Source organism: Cryptomeria japonica, chromosome 4, assembly GCF_030272615.1.
Source record: "Cryptomeria japonica chromosome 4, Sugi_1.0, whole genome shotgun sequence".
Lineage (NCBI taxonomy): Eukaryota > Viridiplantae > Streptophyta > Pinopsida > Cupressales > Cupressaceae > Cryptomeria > Cryptomeria japonica.
The window spans coordinates 331,588,479-331,605,818 of record NC_081408.1 but is presented as its reverse complement, the minus strand read 5'-3'; the positions used below and the strand labels follow the sequence as shown (position 1 = coordinate 331,605,818).

At 34.6% G+C, this 17,340-nt stretch overlaps 1 protein-coding gene across 1 annotated transcript in view; it reads left to right on the top strand.

The window, feature by feature from the left end:
* Positions 1–10,469, top strand: part of LOC131063581 (uncharacterized) — a 63,475-nt gene extending 53,006 nt beyond the window's left edge. Inside the window, exons 5-6 of the mRNA XM_059219145.1 lie at positions 9,538–9,741; positions 9,837–10,469. Coding sequence (XP_059075128.1) covers positions 9,538–9,741; positions 9,837–10,223 — 591 coding nt within the window. The 3' untranslated portion in view covers positions 10,224–10,469. The remainder of the gene's footprint in view (positions 1–9,537; positions 9,742–9,836) is intronic.
* The last annotated feature ends 6,871 nt before the right edge of the window (positions 10,470–17,340 follow it).

The window sequence follows — 17,340 nt, the reverse complement described above, 5'->3', positions numbered from 1 at the left end:
AAAAAGAATGTTTGATTGGAAGTCTTTTCCTCCATTTTAGGAAATTACCTTCGTTCGAAGTTTTGTTTTACATTTCAAACCTTCAAAGGAAGGTCAGCCTTCGAACAAAGGTACTTTTAGACATACCTTCAAACAAAAGTGTTTTTAACTCTACACCTCCATCCAAACTCGAAAATGTGATGTCCCAAATTTGGGGCTCACTATGGTGGGTTTACCCTTATCTAGTATTGAACTCATGATAAGTGTGTATGTGATTGTGTCCTTGTATGATTAACCTGTGATACCACCATTCATGCTACACCTTCAAGATGAAGGGTGGGGTGGTGAATTTGATGGCTCCATCCTCCGTCATAGGACTCAATGATAAGAAAGTATCCAATTTTTCTATCCAAGAACATGATGTACACTTACTGGATCCATCATATGAACTGCCAATTTTTCCAACTCCTGTTGGAGATTCCTTTAATTTGTTTTTTGCCTTATTTGACATCAACATTTTTTTGAACCCATAAAATTAGCGAATGATATTGCCTTCCTAATTTTAGTTGGTAAGAGCCTATACTCCTCATAACTGGCTACTATGTCATCTGCTATAGATGTTTGAATCTTTGGCTCAACAATGCTTCTTCCCTAAGGATAAAATTAGGGTAGAAAGATCTTGCAACAAAACCTAAAATTATTCTCTAAGTGTTTTGGTGAATATTTGCCCTTGACAAATTGCCTTCACCATTGTGTGGCCCCACTATATTATTATTTTGCATGGTAAAGACAAGTTGTGCCATCATTGGCTAATTGTTCTTGGCCTTGAACAAATCTTTGAAATTGAACACCATCTACATTCCTATTATTGTAACCCATTATGGCTTTATCTTTTTTTGGTAATTTCTATGCCTTGCTGCTCTATTATAATTTTTAGCTTATCTGAATCTTTCCTCCTTTCCCTTTGGTAATATCGCAATTTTTTGTCACTTTAGTGCATAAAGTTGATTCCATTTGTTTTAAAGTAAATGATCCCCCACAGTTAGCAAGATAATGGCTCTAATGCCCTCATTAATGGGGTCTCACGGGTTTATTCATCTACCAATCCTAGAGCTAAAACCAAATAGTCTCTACTAGAGGAAGGATGGGTTAAAGTAAACTTTGACAGTGTTGCTTAGAGAAATCTAGGGCCCTTGGGGGTAGGATGTGTAATTAGAGATTGGCAAGGAAACATGTTGGCAATTGAATCGAAGAAATCGAGGTCACTAACAATGAAGCAAAATTTCAAGTTGCATGACTGGCACTTAGAATGTGTCGAAATCTAGGTTTTAGCCAGATACATCTCGAGTGAGATTCTCAAAGAATAGTGAATACAATTAGATAGAGAAAAAATATGAATTAGAAATTAAGTAAATTTTTGCATCCAATTTTGCAACTTTCAAAAGAATGTGATGAATATCAAATCACACACAATTTTAGAGAAGGAAATATTATGGCCAATAGGTTGGTGAATTGGGCATTGGACAAGATGGTGGTGAATAGGTGTTTAGACCTATAGTATATTTGGCACGAGCTATAGTTCTTGACAGAGAAATAAAGGAGATATGAAACGGATTAAGCGTAGGGGTTGATCAAATGCAATTGGGATGATAATTATGAAGAAAGAGGATGGTGCTAGCAGCTAAATCATGCCAAATTGTGAGGTAGCTTATTAATAGCAACGACGGAGATGAATGGCACAAGAACCATGGAGGCTACATTTGTTTTAAGCACCAAAGTTCGACAAATGGCATTTAGAGGGGAGATAACAAATGGGAGGTTGTCCAATGTCTTCATGTGCGGGTCTCCCATGGAGATTGAAGCCCTGAAGGATGCTTGAAAGTGAATTTTTGGATATCAATAGTAAACATAGAACTAATGTAGATATTGCATCTATCTTCATAGCATTGGTAATGGAATTTGGGGAGAATGAAATGGTGCAAAAAACAATGGAACGAAGTGTTAAAGCAAAGTGGCGAGGAAACATAAAGATGTTTTTGGAGATGGAAGTGAAAGGCGGTGGTTTTAGAACAAGAAGAGGATGGTGGTCAAGGATTTATCAGAGGTATAACAACCCCCTTGTCTTGTTTTCAATCTTTGGTACAACCATGGATGAAGACTTTCGAAGGGTGTAGACACATGCAAGTTTAGGATTTCTAAAGGAGCTATTCAAAAAAAGACTATATGAAGAAGATTTGGGTTGAGGGATGAACATTGGACAATCTGTTGCGTTAGGAAGTGTTGGATAGGGATTGGATGGAAGGTGAAATGACAAGCAACCCCATTTTTTGGTATGGTATAAAACATCAACGAAGAAGAATGGTAGTTTAATTTGATTCTGTATTTTTTGGCTCTGCATTTTGTTCAAAGATAGATGGAAAGGAAGAAGTTGGTGCCAAGGGCACAATCTTTGTAATCTTGGGAGTGGCCCCTTAGCCACATTCATATATCAAAAAAAAAAATACAACTGAAATTTCCTTTATTCTTTGACATCTTTTGATAGATATATTTTTTAGTTTTCGTTAGTTTTGATTTTTAAAAATTTTCTATTGCAATCTTGAAATAAAAAATGTTGATTTCCTTATTGAAATTTTATTGATGCAAAACAATTTCCAAATCTAGAAATTTATTTTATATAAATTGCAGCTAATTATAATTAAATAGATTCAACAACTTGGATAAATGCCTTAATTTTTGTTGACAATTGATTCAGGCTCTTTGTTATTTCCCACATCGTTCTTTTTGGCAGCTCCCCTTATTTTTATTGTTGTGTTGACCATATTTTCATGCGCCCCCATGCTAGTTAGCAATTTGTTTTCTTTTTTTTTTTTAAGTGCCCAATAAAGAGAGCATTATTCATGGGATTTGTCCTCCAATATGGCGTCCAAGATCTGCAGACTATTACAAATAAACCATCCATACTAACATTTGTATTAAGTTAAAACTTCAGAAATTTCTATGTAGTCTCCAACTACTGTAACCAGATATGAAACTTGAGTGACTCTACCATTTCCAGCTAGGGTAGATAGTTTCACTACCGAAACTTATATAGCTCATAGAGTTTTCGTCCTAGGGTTTTTGCTCCACAAAAAGCTCTCCAAATTCACAAAGATAAAATAATGCAAGCATAACTAAATGAGCTCCAAAACGTCTTTTTATAAAACCCAAGAAACTTTCACAAAGCTTTTTTCATATTCCTGCTCTTTTAATATTTTATTAAGCTCAATAAATAAAGTGACTTTTTAAATATTTCTTTTATTTTTCACTTAAGTCACTTTATTAAATTAATTAAAATAAGCTATCCATAAAATGTTATTGTATTGGACAACTTAAATCAATTTAAGTTTTTCCCTTACTGCCTGACTTTAGCCTATATGAATATGACAGGCTAAGTGGTCACCTTCAACTACTTGAATGGGGACATTACATTGTATTAGTGTTTAAAACCATTTTTTTTTTATAATACTATTTATGTTGCCCCTTCAACTAAAAATTACTGTCCAACTTAAAATAATATTAAAATTCATTTCTATTGTTTTGCACTTTACCCAATGGGAAATGGGAATAGCATAGAGGTCTTCTCGTGGCACTATTTCCGAAAGGTGACATGACATAATTGATACTTTGAAGCAAGATTTTTCTTTGAATTTTTTATTCTCAATTTAGACATTAAAGTGATAGATATGTTTGTATATTATTGCATTTTTTTATTCCAACTTTGGTGCAATTGAGAAAATTTTGTTGTATTGGTCATCATAGTTTCCTACAAAGTAGAAGGTTTCTTTGAGGACTGCAACAAAACCATTCAATGTTTCAACAAATAAACCTATATCATCCTGGTTTGTTGTACAGTAGTCATTCCATTATTTCTTCATTGATAGAAACTTTCAAAAGAGAAAATGTGATTTTTCATGATCAAAATTTTGGTTAATTAAATTGATTAAGATAATTGTCTAGGGTATCTGCATCTATCTTGCCTCCAAACATGGGGATCTTTAGATTGACTTGTACCTTATATGGCATATCACCACCAAACAATTGCTACAAATTGGTAGGGTTTTGAAATTTTAAAAGAAAAGTTGCAAAAATTGATCAATGATGCCCACTCTTTCATGTTCATGGAATTCTTCCAATTCCTCCCATTATCTTTACAAAGCATCCTCTATCATATTTTGGAACATCTCTAGTGTGAGCATTGCTGACATTTTGCTTCCACCTAAGGACCTAAATGTTTAATACAGAGTATCAAAACTCGCCGTGAGTCGGGCGAGTTTGCTGAGTTGGCGAGTCGAGCCAAGCTCGGCGAGTTTTGACAACTCGTGACTCGGACTCGGCGAGTTATGGTAAAACTCGTCGAGTCCGAGCTCCAGGACTCACACCGTGACATGTCAGACATGGCAGACAGAGAGGCTGAGGCTGTGGCTATGGCAGAGGAGGAGGATAGAGCACGATAGGGCACAGGGACAACTGATGTTGATCATTGTGGCACCTCACAGGCGGAGACTATGGCTACTCAGTCATCTAGGACCTACCTTAGACGCCTTTGTAGGAGGCAGGCAGACTACTCTGAGGCTGAGGCTGAGGATGAGCTAGAGCTTCTATTAGACAATGTTATAGTGTCTTTAAGCTTTATTCAATAATGGGTGCATGAAACAAGTTTTAAATCGTTAAAAATCTCTAAATTTCAAGGGTTTTTATATTTTGCCAAGTCATTGCTGAGTCATAGCCAAGTCACAAGTCAAGTCGGCCTTGCCGAGTCCGAGTCTGGGAACTTTGGTTTAATAGAGTCATGTGTTTTGAGCCCTAACATCCTGCATTCAGACCACATGTGAGTGGGCATATAAACAGAGATGATTGTTCAATTATCTCCCCAATATCAGTCAGAAACCACAGGAACTGATACCAATGTTCTAGAGCCCATGTGTAACGCGCAATGGATAACTCAATCGAAGAGATTCAATCAGACTATAAGTGCAGAAGATTTGATTTATGATAGGGATTCAAGCATATTCAAAGAAAACAATTGAACAACAGAAATAGAGAACACACAATTGTAACTGTAACAATAAGATTATTTATGCTAAGTTCTTTACATAATTCGTGAGAACACATATGTGGTCTATCTCCTTTTTTTTCAATCCACTATTTGGCTTTGGAATATAAGGTGTTAGTTGGGACATGATAGTTCATATTCTTGTTGCAACAATCACAACTTCTCACAGCCACTGTCAATGGGTCAAGTTATGCAGTAACACTAACATAGTTCTGATTTGCTGTTTTACCATAGGTGCTGAATAGGATGAGGATCTTGTTGATGAAACTGTGAAGGCAATAGTTCACCCACGATTTGTGGTTAAACTAAGTGGTCAAGATCCTCCTAGATCAGAGGTAGTCCTAGATTAGATCAATAGTTTACATGACTATAAATGCTTTGTTACTTCAGTTAGGGATTGAGAAAGATCTCTGTCTTCCTGCAACACTTGGTTCAATTGCATTTTCTCTACTGAAGGAGTAGTTGTGTTAGTTTGTATTGCTAGGATGCCTTTTTTTTGTTTTTCAAGACTAACCATTTAGAGTACAAATATAGCTAGCCAATTCCTTGCACTGTTTGGTGATGATGATTAAAAGCTTACAAACTACTAGTATATTATATCTATTTTCATTACCGTCTATGACAACTGATATGCTCATAGATTCCATGCCTAGCCAAATGAATCTCACTCATTACTAGAAACTTTAACTAGCGACTGACTCACAATTTTTCATGTGGATGCCTATGATTTTAAAATCCTTTTTAAATTTAATAGAAGTGATTGTGGTACATGAATTCAGAATTGACATTGGAATAATTGACCTACCCTATCTTTATTTATGATTGTTTGTCAATGATTTACTCAATCTCTCCTATAGAAACTTGACAACCAATCATGGCTGCTTGACTGACTTGTGAATGGCTGCCTGCAACGGGAACTATAGAGTCATGGCAACTGACAATAGGGGTATAGCATATATCATTGTGACTCATTCATCTCACAGCTATAGACTCTAATCAAAAGTCAGAATGATATCGATCTAAAGGCTAAGGCTTCTGGTGAATACGCTATAGAATCAACACTCAACGATGTGCTAAATAATTGTGATTGTGATGACTCATGCATGACAACAGCTACAATTGCAGATGGTAGACTAAAAAAAATGTTGTGGGTTCTCCCAGGTTTGGCTAGGACATGGCCCTGCCGTCTTGGGTTCCAATGTACCCATAGGATACCCATGGGGGCACGCTGTTGCCTAGCTGTCTGAGGCGGTCTCCCATCCCTGCTCTCAAAACCTGCTCTTGATTGGTCATGCGACGGGACCCAAAACCAAGGAACCCATTAATATAGGCTTTTCTAAATAAGGCATGGTTAACCTCCCCATTTTAATAAGCCTTGAATAGTCATACCCCTTTCACATTAGCTTTCAGCATCTGAAGACCTTTAATTTCATTGTTAATCGACTTAATCTCAGTTTTTTCAACACTTTTATCCTGAGCTTTAACCACATGTTGATCTATTTATGAACCAGATTTAATTCTGCTCACTGTGTGTCTTAAGTATATATACTCATTTCTTTTCCTGATTATTTCTTCTGCTTACTTATTTTCTCCTTCCTGCCACTTGCTATGAGCCTTCCAAAAGAATAATAGGTCTCTTGAACAATTCTTTTCCCTTGCATTGTATCTATTGATTTGGAACATGACAAAATTGCAGCCCACCCCTGCTCTCAAACCTGCTCTTGTTTGGTCCTGCAACGGCACCCAAAACCAAGGAACTTATTAACATAGGCTTTTCTAAATAGGACATGGTTAACCTCCCCATTTTAATAATCCCGGAATAGTCATACCCCTTTCACATTAGCTTTCAACATCTGAAGACCTTTAATTTCATTGTTAATTGACTTAATCTCAGTTTTTTCAACACTTCGATCCTGAGCTTTAACCACATGTTGATCTATTTATGAACCAGATTTAACTCTGCTCACTGTGTGTCTTCAGTATATGTACTCATTTCTTTTCCTGATTATTCCTTCTGCTTACTTATTTTCTCCTTCCTGTCACTTGCTATGAGCCTTCCAAAAGAATAATAGGTCTTTTGATTAATTATTTTCCCTTGCATTGTATCTATTGATTTAATATAACAAAATATTAGAAGGTATACGACCATTAGCTCTTTTGCATGAAATTACCTTTTACCACAGGCAATGCACATGAGCATGATAACGTTTAGTCATTTGCCATGACCCCAAACAATTTAGACGATGGTGATCAACTACTGCTTCCTTTTGGGTCTCTAAACGGACCTGCTAGTAATAGGAAGCATTAAATGCACAAATGAATTATGATCACATATGGTGATGACCAAATACACTGTTAAGATGATGTTAGATATTTAACCGATAGGCTTTTATTGTGGAATTGTCTTTCCACATTTTAAGCAAAACTTGTCTCACGCTCCTATACCATTGTTTCATACTGTTAAACTATTTTCAAATCATTGGAAACCAACGACAGCTGTTTTTCTGGTTTTCCATCACCGATTTTCCTTCTCAGCATTGAATGTGCGTGATTTTCGGCTTTCTTCATATTTCTAACTCATAGTTTCTTATCCACTTGCTCATGGAATTGCCTAAATATCACTCAAATTTTCTACACAACGTTTTGAATGCTCTTTCAAATGAATCTGCAGCATGTATGTATGTATGTATGTACACACATCTCTTTCAAATGAATCTGCATCTTGCGCTTGTATGCCAAGAACATCTTTGTATGATGTGGCCCACCTTTCGGCGGGTTGGGAAACTTAAGTTATAAAATTTTATTCTTGAAAGTGCTGAATTTGAGTCCACTTTTAAAATAATTCATTCGCTTAAAAGATATAAACAATGTCTAATTTTACAATAAAAAGATTTAATTAATTGCTATTGAATTCAATGACACATTTAAAATAGTCATAATTTCAAGAATTGGAATTTTTACGTAACATTAGACTATCAAAATATGACTTGTACATTTTGTTTAGTGGATTGAATTTGTTAAAATTTCTATTTTGTTTAGGTAAAGATAAGTTGAATCAAAATCTATTTTAAAAAATGCGTATTGTAATAAAATTATTTGTTGTAGTTCTTAATTATTATTATTTTGAATTATTGTTATTTTAAAATTATATTATTAATCTTAAACATTAATTATAACCAATCTTAATAAAATGACATCAATTATATTTAATTAATTAATTCTCTAAAAATAGATATTTTAAGAATAATATTTCTTCATATCTTTTATATAGATTCTTATGGTAGTTAGATACTTCACTCACACCTTCATATTTATAAATTTAAAATTGTTTAAAATAATCATTTTAACAAGCTTACAATTAATAGGTATAAGTTTTTCAACAGTCCATATCGTGAGTGTTGCTTTCAGATTAGTTGTATGTTTTTCTAATCGACGTTTCGGATCACACTCAATGATCCATCATTAGGAAGAGGAAAGTGATCCCGTTTTGGGTTATGTCTTCTTGGCTCAGAAAAAACATCAAAATGCTCTACATGCTTAAATGTTTGTTGGAGTACCCCGATGAACAAACACAGATTTATGTATGGCTTAACACCCACTTCAAAGTATTTTAATTGTATAACATCCATATGTGTGGATAATAACTTTAATAATATTAATATTTTAACATTAATAATTTAATATTAACTTCAATAAATTTAATAACTTTTTAAACTAATTTTAATAAATCAATTTTAATAGTTAATTTAAATAAATTTTATTACTTTAATAAATTTACCTTCATAAATTAAATAACTTGTTTAACATCGAAAAATAATTGAATGTTTAAAGGAGATGAGGTCCCCATTTGTGACCTCATTGGATTCATAATTAGATAAATTTCTTTGCTTTTTTTTAGAATTTTTGGTGGAAAGCCTTAAACAGCCTAACACTTCAATTTGCAGGATGTTCAATGTTTTGTTGGATGTTCCATGCTAACAATCCACATGTGCTGAATTTATTCGTTGAAATCTTCTTAATCGATTATATAATAACTTTAATTGGATCATTCCAATCTGAATGCAATGCATAATATAGCTAATTATGCAATATTAAAATATAGTTATATTTTACCTTTAATATTCTATCTGCATATCCCTTGAACTTCGTATAGGTGCAAGTGCTAGTTGATAATTTTAATTGATAAATTACCTTGCATGAGAATTTACATTTTTCGTAAAGGAGCCTACAGCTAATCTGCTGTGTATGGTAGGACAAAACTTAAGAGTGCTATGATAAAAGTCAGTCAAAATCAGCTGCACTAAGCAATAAAACTTCTCTCTTACATTTGAATAAAACTTTTGCCATTACTTCGCTGCATCAATGAGTTGAGTTTTCTATGATTTGTTACATGACTTAATCATGTGTAAATTAATATAATCACAATTTGAACTTTAGAATGTCTTTGATTTGGAACATGTGGACAGATAATTAGAGTAAAATGGTCTCTACATGCTAGAGAGGAGATTGTCTTTGAGCTTTCAGAACATTTAACTGGTAGAGTCACCCAAGATATCTTGAGCAAAGTGAGAACAAGCACAAGGGAGATGATTGTGGAACAAGAAGCTGTTAGAGACCGCCTCTTCACAGTTCAAGATGTTATGCAGAACACTACACGAGCATTGTTACAGGTACAATTGCAGGGCTAAGCCAATGTCTCTGTAGGCTATGCCAGATGCTTATTTTTATGGGATTCTTACTATCACAACTGAATCTGTATGTGCAGGATAAAAGTATACGCATTACACATAATTTGGCAGTTATTGGAGGAGGAGGCCTTGTTCTTACTATACTTACAGGACTTTTTGGAATTAATGTTGATGGGATTCCTGGTGGACAAAATACACCATATGCATTTGGTTTATTTGCTGGAGTAGTTCTCTTTCTAGGCGTGGCTTTGGTTGGGTTTGGAATGCTCTGTTTTGGGTTTAAAAAAATAATCACAGGAGAACAAGTTGAAGTGCGTAGAATGGAGCTTCAATCTCTTGTAGCAACATTCCAGCATGATGCGGAGACACACGCAAAATTTCAAATTGCTAGTCATGGACATGGATTACAGTTACAAGGAAATGAAAATGTCCTTGAAAATTGCGATTATATTGTTATTAGATAGCTTCTTGTAGACAGTTGTGCTATGCAATATGGCTTGACGTTATACGCTTCAAACAAATAATAAACTATCTAGACTTCTTGTATTTGTGAAATTATACGATATAATAGAATTTCAAAATTAGTAGTTTGAGATAAGCATAGTTTACTTTATTGGATCCTTTACTGAAAGGAGTTCAAATCAGATGGGATTATTATCTGTTAGTGTTGAAAAACTATAAATATGATTTTTGACCTACCATATTATTGACGACAACATGTACCCATAGAAATTCTATTTCCTTTCTTTGTAAAGTTAATCAAAATCTTACGTTAATTATTTCCAGGCACACCAACGGGGTGTTATTTGAAATTTGTAATTACACATTCATTTACAATGACAAATTTTGTTAAGTAGCATTCCATACCTTTGAACAGGAGGATATATATGACTAAATATGATAGTCTTATAATATAAAAACTACATTGTGTTCAAACTGATTTCTTAAGCTTTCATTCAAGGAATCTTCTGAGTTTTTATCATGTTGTTTCTCAATAGATACTAAAATAATCTCTTAATTCCTGTGAAGTATAAGACATATATGTTCTTTATACTTTCAAATTGATGTTAAACAGGGGATTCTTCAGTGAATTATTTTGCTGAAGAAAAAAACCTCTAAGTTATCGGTTCGGGTTCGGGGATGCGAATAAGACATATATGTTCTTTATACTTTCAAATTGATGTTAAACAGTGGATTGTTCAGTGAATTCTTTTGCTGAAGAAAAAAACCTCTAAGTTATCGGTTCGGGTTCAGGGATGCGAACCATGTTTGTGGGTCCAGGGAAATTTTTTTTTGCCCTTTGAGTTCGTGGGCTGGGTTCGTCCATATACATGCCAAATGTAGTAGTATTCTACTTCATCATACATTTAATAGTATTCTACTTCATCAATGCCAAATGTCAATTGATAGTTCAGAATTTCAATAATATCATATTATGTCATATGCCATATAATATATATCAATGTATCATAGATTCATATATGTCCAAGTTCATGATTCAAATGAAAATCATTACAATTACAAAATTGACAATCAAAAATAATACTTGTCTTCTATCTTCATCAATCATTAAAAGGATCTAGATCAAGATCATCATCATTTGCTCCAAGTTCAAATTCAAAATCATTTGAACCCAAAGTAGTGCCACTCCCACTAGGTTCATCAGGTGTAGGTATCTCATCACCATTATCCATAATGACTCTAGCCAGATCATCAATAGTTGCATCCAAGTTGGTACACTCAAGGATTACATCCCAATGCTCCATTCACCCACTCTTGTATTGTTGTTCCTCATGTGTTAGAAGAGGCAAATTGGAATGAATATAAACCAAGTTTTACGCTCTTTTTGAAGCCAACTAGTTACACTTCATTGAGTGGATAAAGGAGTATGTACTCCAATTCCGTTCATTAGTGGAAGAACTTGCAACCTGATGAAATTGAAGAGAAAATCAACAAAACATAAAATTAAAAAATGCAAAATAAATTCAAGAATGTTAAATGCTAAATAAAGTCTACAATACAAATGTTAAAAATAAAAAGTAAATAAAACTTACTTGTGATAGAATCTTGATTGCAAGAGGTTGGAGGAACATATAATCTTGACCATGGAGGTACCACCATGTAGTACCTCTTTCCTAACACTTTCCACCACTTGAAGATTTGTGAAGAGTCTAGCAAATGCCCACTTGTACCCAATAGCAACTTCAGATTCTCTATATGGTGGAGTTCTCCTTGACAAAGAAAGCACTCCATTGCTATAGTACATGGGAGATAATGCATGTGCAAGAAGGTGCAATGGTGTGGTCATTTTGTTCCAATGATGAAGAATGGTTTTTTCCACCTTTTTGTAAAATACTTCTTCGAGGTCATTCTTTTTTTTTTTTTGCTATTACAACTTTGATTTTTTCAATCATAGTGTCCATGCCATCATAGAATTCCCCCAAACATTTTGTATCTGTATTAGTATACCTGATCATACTTATGATAGGCTTGGTGAAATTCAAGACATTCCACATGATCCCACCAATTGTCATCCAAGACCAATGACTTAACCTTTTGGGTCCTTTCTAAATTTGGTTGTTTCCAAACACCCCATTGGTTACTAATAACCATGGCACTCAATACTTGTTTGACCTTCAAAAGTTGTCTCATCACTATTGTATATGATGCAAATTGGATCTTAGCAACCTAGATGTCAATAACACATTTAAAAATATTATATACATATTAAACATGGCATAAATAAAATTAAATAGATAAAATAAATGTACCTTCAACAATTCCAACTTCAAGAAACTCTCGAAAATGGCTTGTGACATATGGTGGTTTATCACAAACATTTGGATCTCCTCACCCTCTTAGTATATTTCCTTCACCCACTCTATTTGAGTGTCAATTGCTTGCATGTCCAAGTTGAGGGAGTGTATGGTACATGGTGTCCAAAAAATGTGTGAATATCTTTGCTCAACCAAAGCACCTACATCCCTACACACCTTTGCATTGTTTGTAATGAACTTGGACAACATTTTAATGGCTCACCACATCTATGGAATCAAAGAGGATTCTGGAAATAAAGTTTGCATCTTTGAGTTGCCTCTCACAATCAACTACCCTAAAAAACATTGCCCCTTTGGCGGACACTACAATAACATTTATTAATGGATGGTTTTTGCAATCTTTCCATCAATCAAAAACAATAGAAACACCCCATTCAACCCAAGAATCTTTAATCAATTTCAGTGATGTCTCTAAAAAATTATTCTCTCTTGCCAATAAGGTGGTGTGCACCCTTTCATACCCAAGACTTGTGAAATCGAAAGGTGCATTATTGATTGTCGTCACCATCTCTTGCCAATATGGTGATCTTACCAAGTTGAAAGGAAGACCATTGAGATAGATGCAATGTGCAATTTTTTGCTTTGCGATATCTCTTGCTTCTTATAGACGTATAAAAATGACTACTTTCCTAAGTGAATATTTAATATTCATTTTATTCTCGTTCCTCTATTTAATTTACTATATTTAATTAAAGCATTCACATTAATCTATTTGATTAAATAAGTTATTCAATTTATTTAATTAAATTCACCTAGGCCTTTCATATCATTTAATTGAATAAATCACTTTATTTAATTAAATCCCCTTTCTACTCTTTTTAATTAAATTTACATTTAATTAAATTGTTCACTTCAAATAAATAAATCTAATTTATTTAAATCCCCCACTTGCATCTATTTTTGTTGAAATAAAGCAATTTATTTTAATTAAAATTCCCCTCCATCCACTTGCATTCTCCTACATATCTCACTTGCCTCCCAAACCCCCTTCTAGATTCTTCTAATCACTTCTAAATTAGCCTAACCCATCTTTTAAATATTGTCACATCCCTAAGCAAATGGAAGTCACTACTCAAACCCCCAAAGTCTTTGAAAACCATTAAAGGTTTTATGTCTTCAACAAGTTAACCTTGAAAGTCTTCCAAACCATTAATGGTTAACTCAACCCTCTTGCATGATTAGAGACTTTCTCTCTAACTCAACTCTCATCTAACCCCAGGGTCTCATCAAGCATTGATGACTTTAACCTTGGTTATTTCTTTAACCCTTGCACAAGAGTTTACCTCTTGGGTAAAAGCTTTATCCAATGAATAACCCTAACCTAACCTTAACCCTTACCTCCTAAGGTAACCATGAGGTCTTCTCAAGCATTTAATGCTTCTTACATCTTCTCTCAAGTAGTTTTATGTTGACAATTGTCACCATTTCATTGGTGAGAATTGTAAACATGGATTGATAACTCTCAATCTTGACCCTTGATAGGATCATCCAATCTTAACCCTTCATTGCCCTATTTTCCCTATAAATAGATCCCTCATTTCTCCATTTTTATATCCAAGTTTTTAGTATCAAACTTATAGATATTTTACTCATCATCCAAGTTTCATACATCTAATCCATATCTAGTCCTTTTATAAAAGCATTTAGTCTCTTTTTGAATAGAAATAATCTAATAAACATTTTAGAAGCATTTCTATTATCATAAATAACCATATTAAGCTAGTGTATCTTGTTAGGATATTTCTTTTACTAATCCTTTCATCTTATCATCATATACATGCTAGTTTAATTCATGTTTGTTAATATCATATATATTTAGGATTGCATTCATGTTAGATTGATCAAGCATCCCTCATTCTCATGATTGTCATCCCTAAGTCACTTTGCTTAGTGATCTAAGAGCAAAGGCATTGGCTTGAGGGGTCTTGTGAGATAGAGAACAATGGAACATCCCTTGGGAAGCTGAGTTATTCCATATAACTCCATAACTTGCACCAAGAGTCCCATTAGTGTGTGGACAAGTCCTGAATTCGTATTTTCCATTTCATCACACCACTTTTCCCTCACACATTTCTGGTGCCCACCGTGGGGCTCGACCTCATTTATCAAATCGTTTTTGATGCAGGACTAACTTTGCAGGTACACAGAAAACTTGAATTAGCGTGTGGCTACCATCCTTTAGCACATCCGGTCTGTCCTTCGGCGCATCCCGCTCATTGTTTAGCACTTTGGGACCATCCTTTAGCGCATCTGGCAGTAATCATAGCGCATAGCATTTCTGCTATTTCTTGTAAGTCTCGGCGCTTTAATACATCAGTGAAGCACATCCATGCAATAGCGTAGTGCATAGGGGTTTCTTATTAGCACATCGGTGCCATTCTGTAGCGCATTTGGTCTGTAGATTAGCGCATGACAGACACAGAAAGAAAGAACCAAAATTGTAACAGAGACAGAAAATTAGACTTGTAGAAGTCCACCTGGAAAAACTCTTTTGCTAACTATTTTTTTTGCAGATTACTAACAGTTGTCTGCAGGGTTGGGAGATTTTCTTTTACTAGTTTAGGCATTTGACTAAAATTTTCTTATTTCTAACTTTATTAAAGTTAGTTATTTAAAAAAATTCTTCATTTCCTTATTGGTAAAATGAACTCATTTTCATTTTGGAGTACTTAAAAAGAACAACAAACAAAAATCTTACATTGCCTTCATAGGAAGAGAGAACACTTCATTTTTGGGGGGTTTTAAAAAGAACAAAATAATTTTATTTGTGCAAAGTTTAAAAATGAACCTCACCATCCTTTGGTGTTTAAAAGGATCTATTTCATTTCTTGCATAAGTTAAAGAACCTCATTTTCAAGTTCTAGATAAAGCAAAAGAGGGAAATCATTCCCCTATCAAATTCATTTTGTTGACCATCTCGAAGAATTTTCTTTGTTGACCAGGGTTTCATTACTTAGATTAAGAGAATCATTGACTTGAAAAATAAAAAGAACACCATGCCTTTTTGGAGCAACATCTCCCACTAGAATTAGCAAACAACTGAATTGTGGGGTTAAAAGGAATCATTTTGTGCCTTGTCTCGAAAGTGGAAGGTATATGCTCTCCCCTTAATTGGGTGATCAAAAAGCCAAACCACTCTTATGCTTTCTATATTTCAAGCATTTACAACCTTTAGCAGGCATGTCCTCCCGAGTTGCTCTTAGAGCACCATTTAAATGGTTAGTGAGAGGGGAACGACCTAAGTGGGAAACGACTTTATCACCAAGTGTTCCAACCCACTATAATCAAAAGTGGAGGGTGATGAAAGTCCCTTCAATGGTTTTGCTCAGCGATTATCCTTCCCCCAGTATCTTTACGATACATAAAGCCTTTGTTCTAAAGGTTGGGAAGCCTCCCGAGGGAGTTTATCACTGAAGACCGAACATGAAGCTTGATTACAAACTTTAGAAATAGAAACCTTGAGCCATGTCAGTATCCAAACATCCTCAATATCATAGTGCAAGGGTAGAGAAGAATCCGCCTCCAAGATTACTCACCATATATCTCCCAAGATAGCTACTCAATTATGAAGCAATTCACTTTGGGTTAATTTCTGGCAAAACGCAAAAAAACGGGCACCCCCTAGGGGGTGACACGGTTGTTTGGGTTGACGGAGTATCGAGACTAGTGGGCTATGGTATTGTTGAGGACATTTGAATAAAGAGTCTATTTGAATTTATCTTATTTGTATCCAAACCTGTGAAAACATTGGGGATTTGAACACATCCTCGCAGAGCATACACTCTTTGTTTAAAATAAGCAAAAATGGTTGTCTTTTTCATGTTGTGTTTGCATTTTATACTTTAGAAAATCATCCATTCAAGTTAAACAAGTGTTGAAAATTTTCCAGAAAACCTAAAAAAGAACAAACAGAGCAGTTTAGCGCATCAAAGCTGAAACTTAGCATATTCATCTTCAAAAACAGCACATAACAGTCTGAACATTTGTCAACTTTTCACTAGCACTCTTAGGCACCATATTAGCGCGTTGAAGCATCAGCCTAGCATTGGGGGCAAACTATAGCACTTTGGGCCCAAACTTTAGCACGTACTCAAGACAGATTAGCACATAACTATTTCTGTCATAGCAAAATTCAAAACTCTGGTTTAGCATGTAACACTGGCAGCTTAGCACATTGGTGGCTTTAAATAGCGCATCTAAGGCAAACTTTAGCGCATCCAGTCTCTTTCTTAGCGCGTAGGTAAAACTGAGAAAAATAGAGAGCAAAACTGAGTATTCTTTAAAAAATTTATCATCAGTTTCGAATAACCTTTTGGTTTCTTAATTGACCTTATCAGGCAAAACTTAAACCAAAACATTAGAGAATATTCCAAACACTTAAACAAGACATTCTTAGAACAATAGCTGTCAGAATCCAAAACTAGCTAAGGATAACACTTTCTCCTATCAAAATCGGGTAACATCATCACATTGATCAAAAGGTCCGCCAATTAAACAGATTCCATCAACAAAACATACCTAGTCTAAACCTAAGTTGTCCAAACGAGTCTCCATATCGGGAAGCTCTTATTCCATATCATTTGATGCACTTTGTCATGAGGGGCCGGGCATCTAGACCTTCATTTTGATAAAGTAGGCTTAAGTTTTTAAACGAAGTATCTCAATCCAACCAAATCAAAGGAAACCATTGATCACTCGTGTATGACCACTCATATTTTGAGAAGAAAAAGTCTTCATCACAACA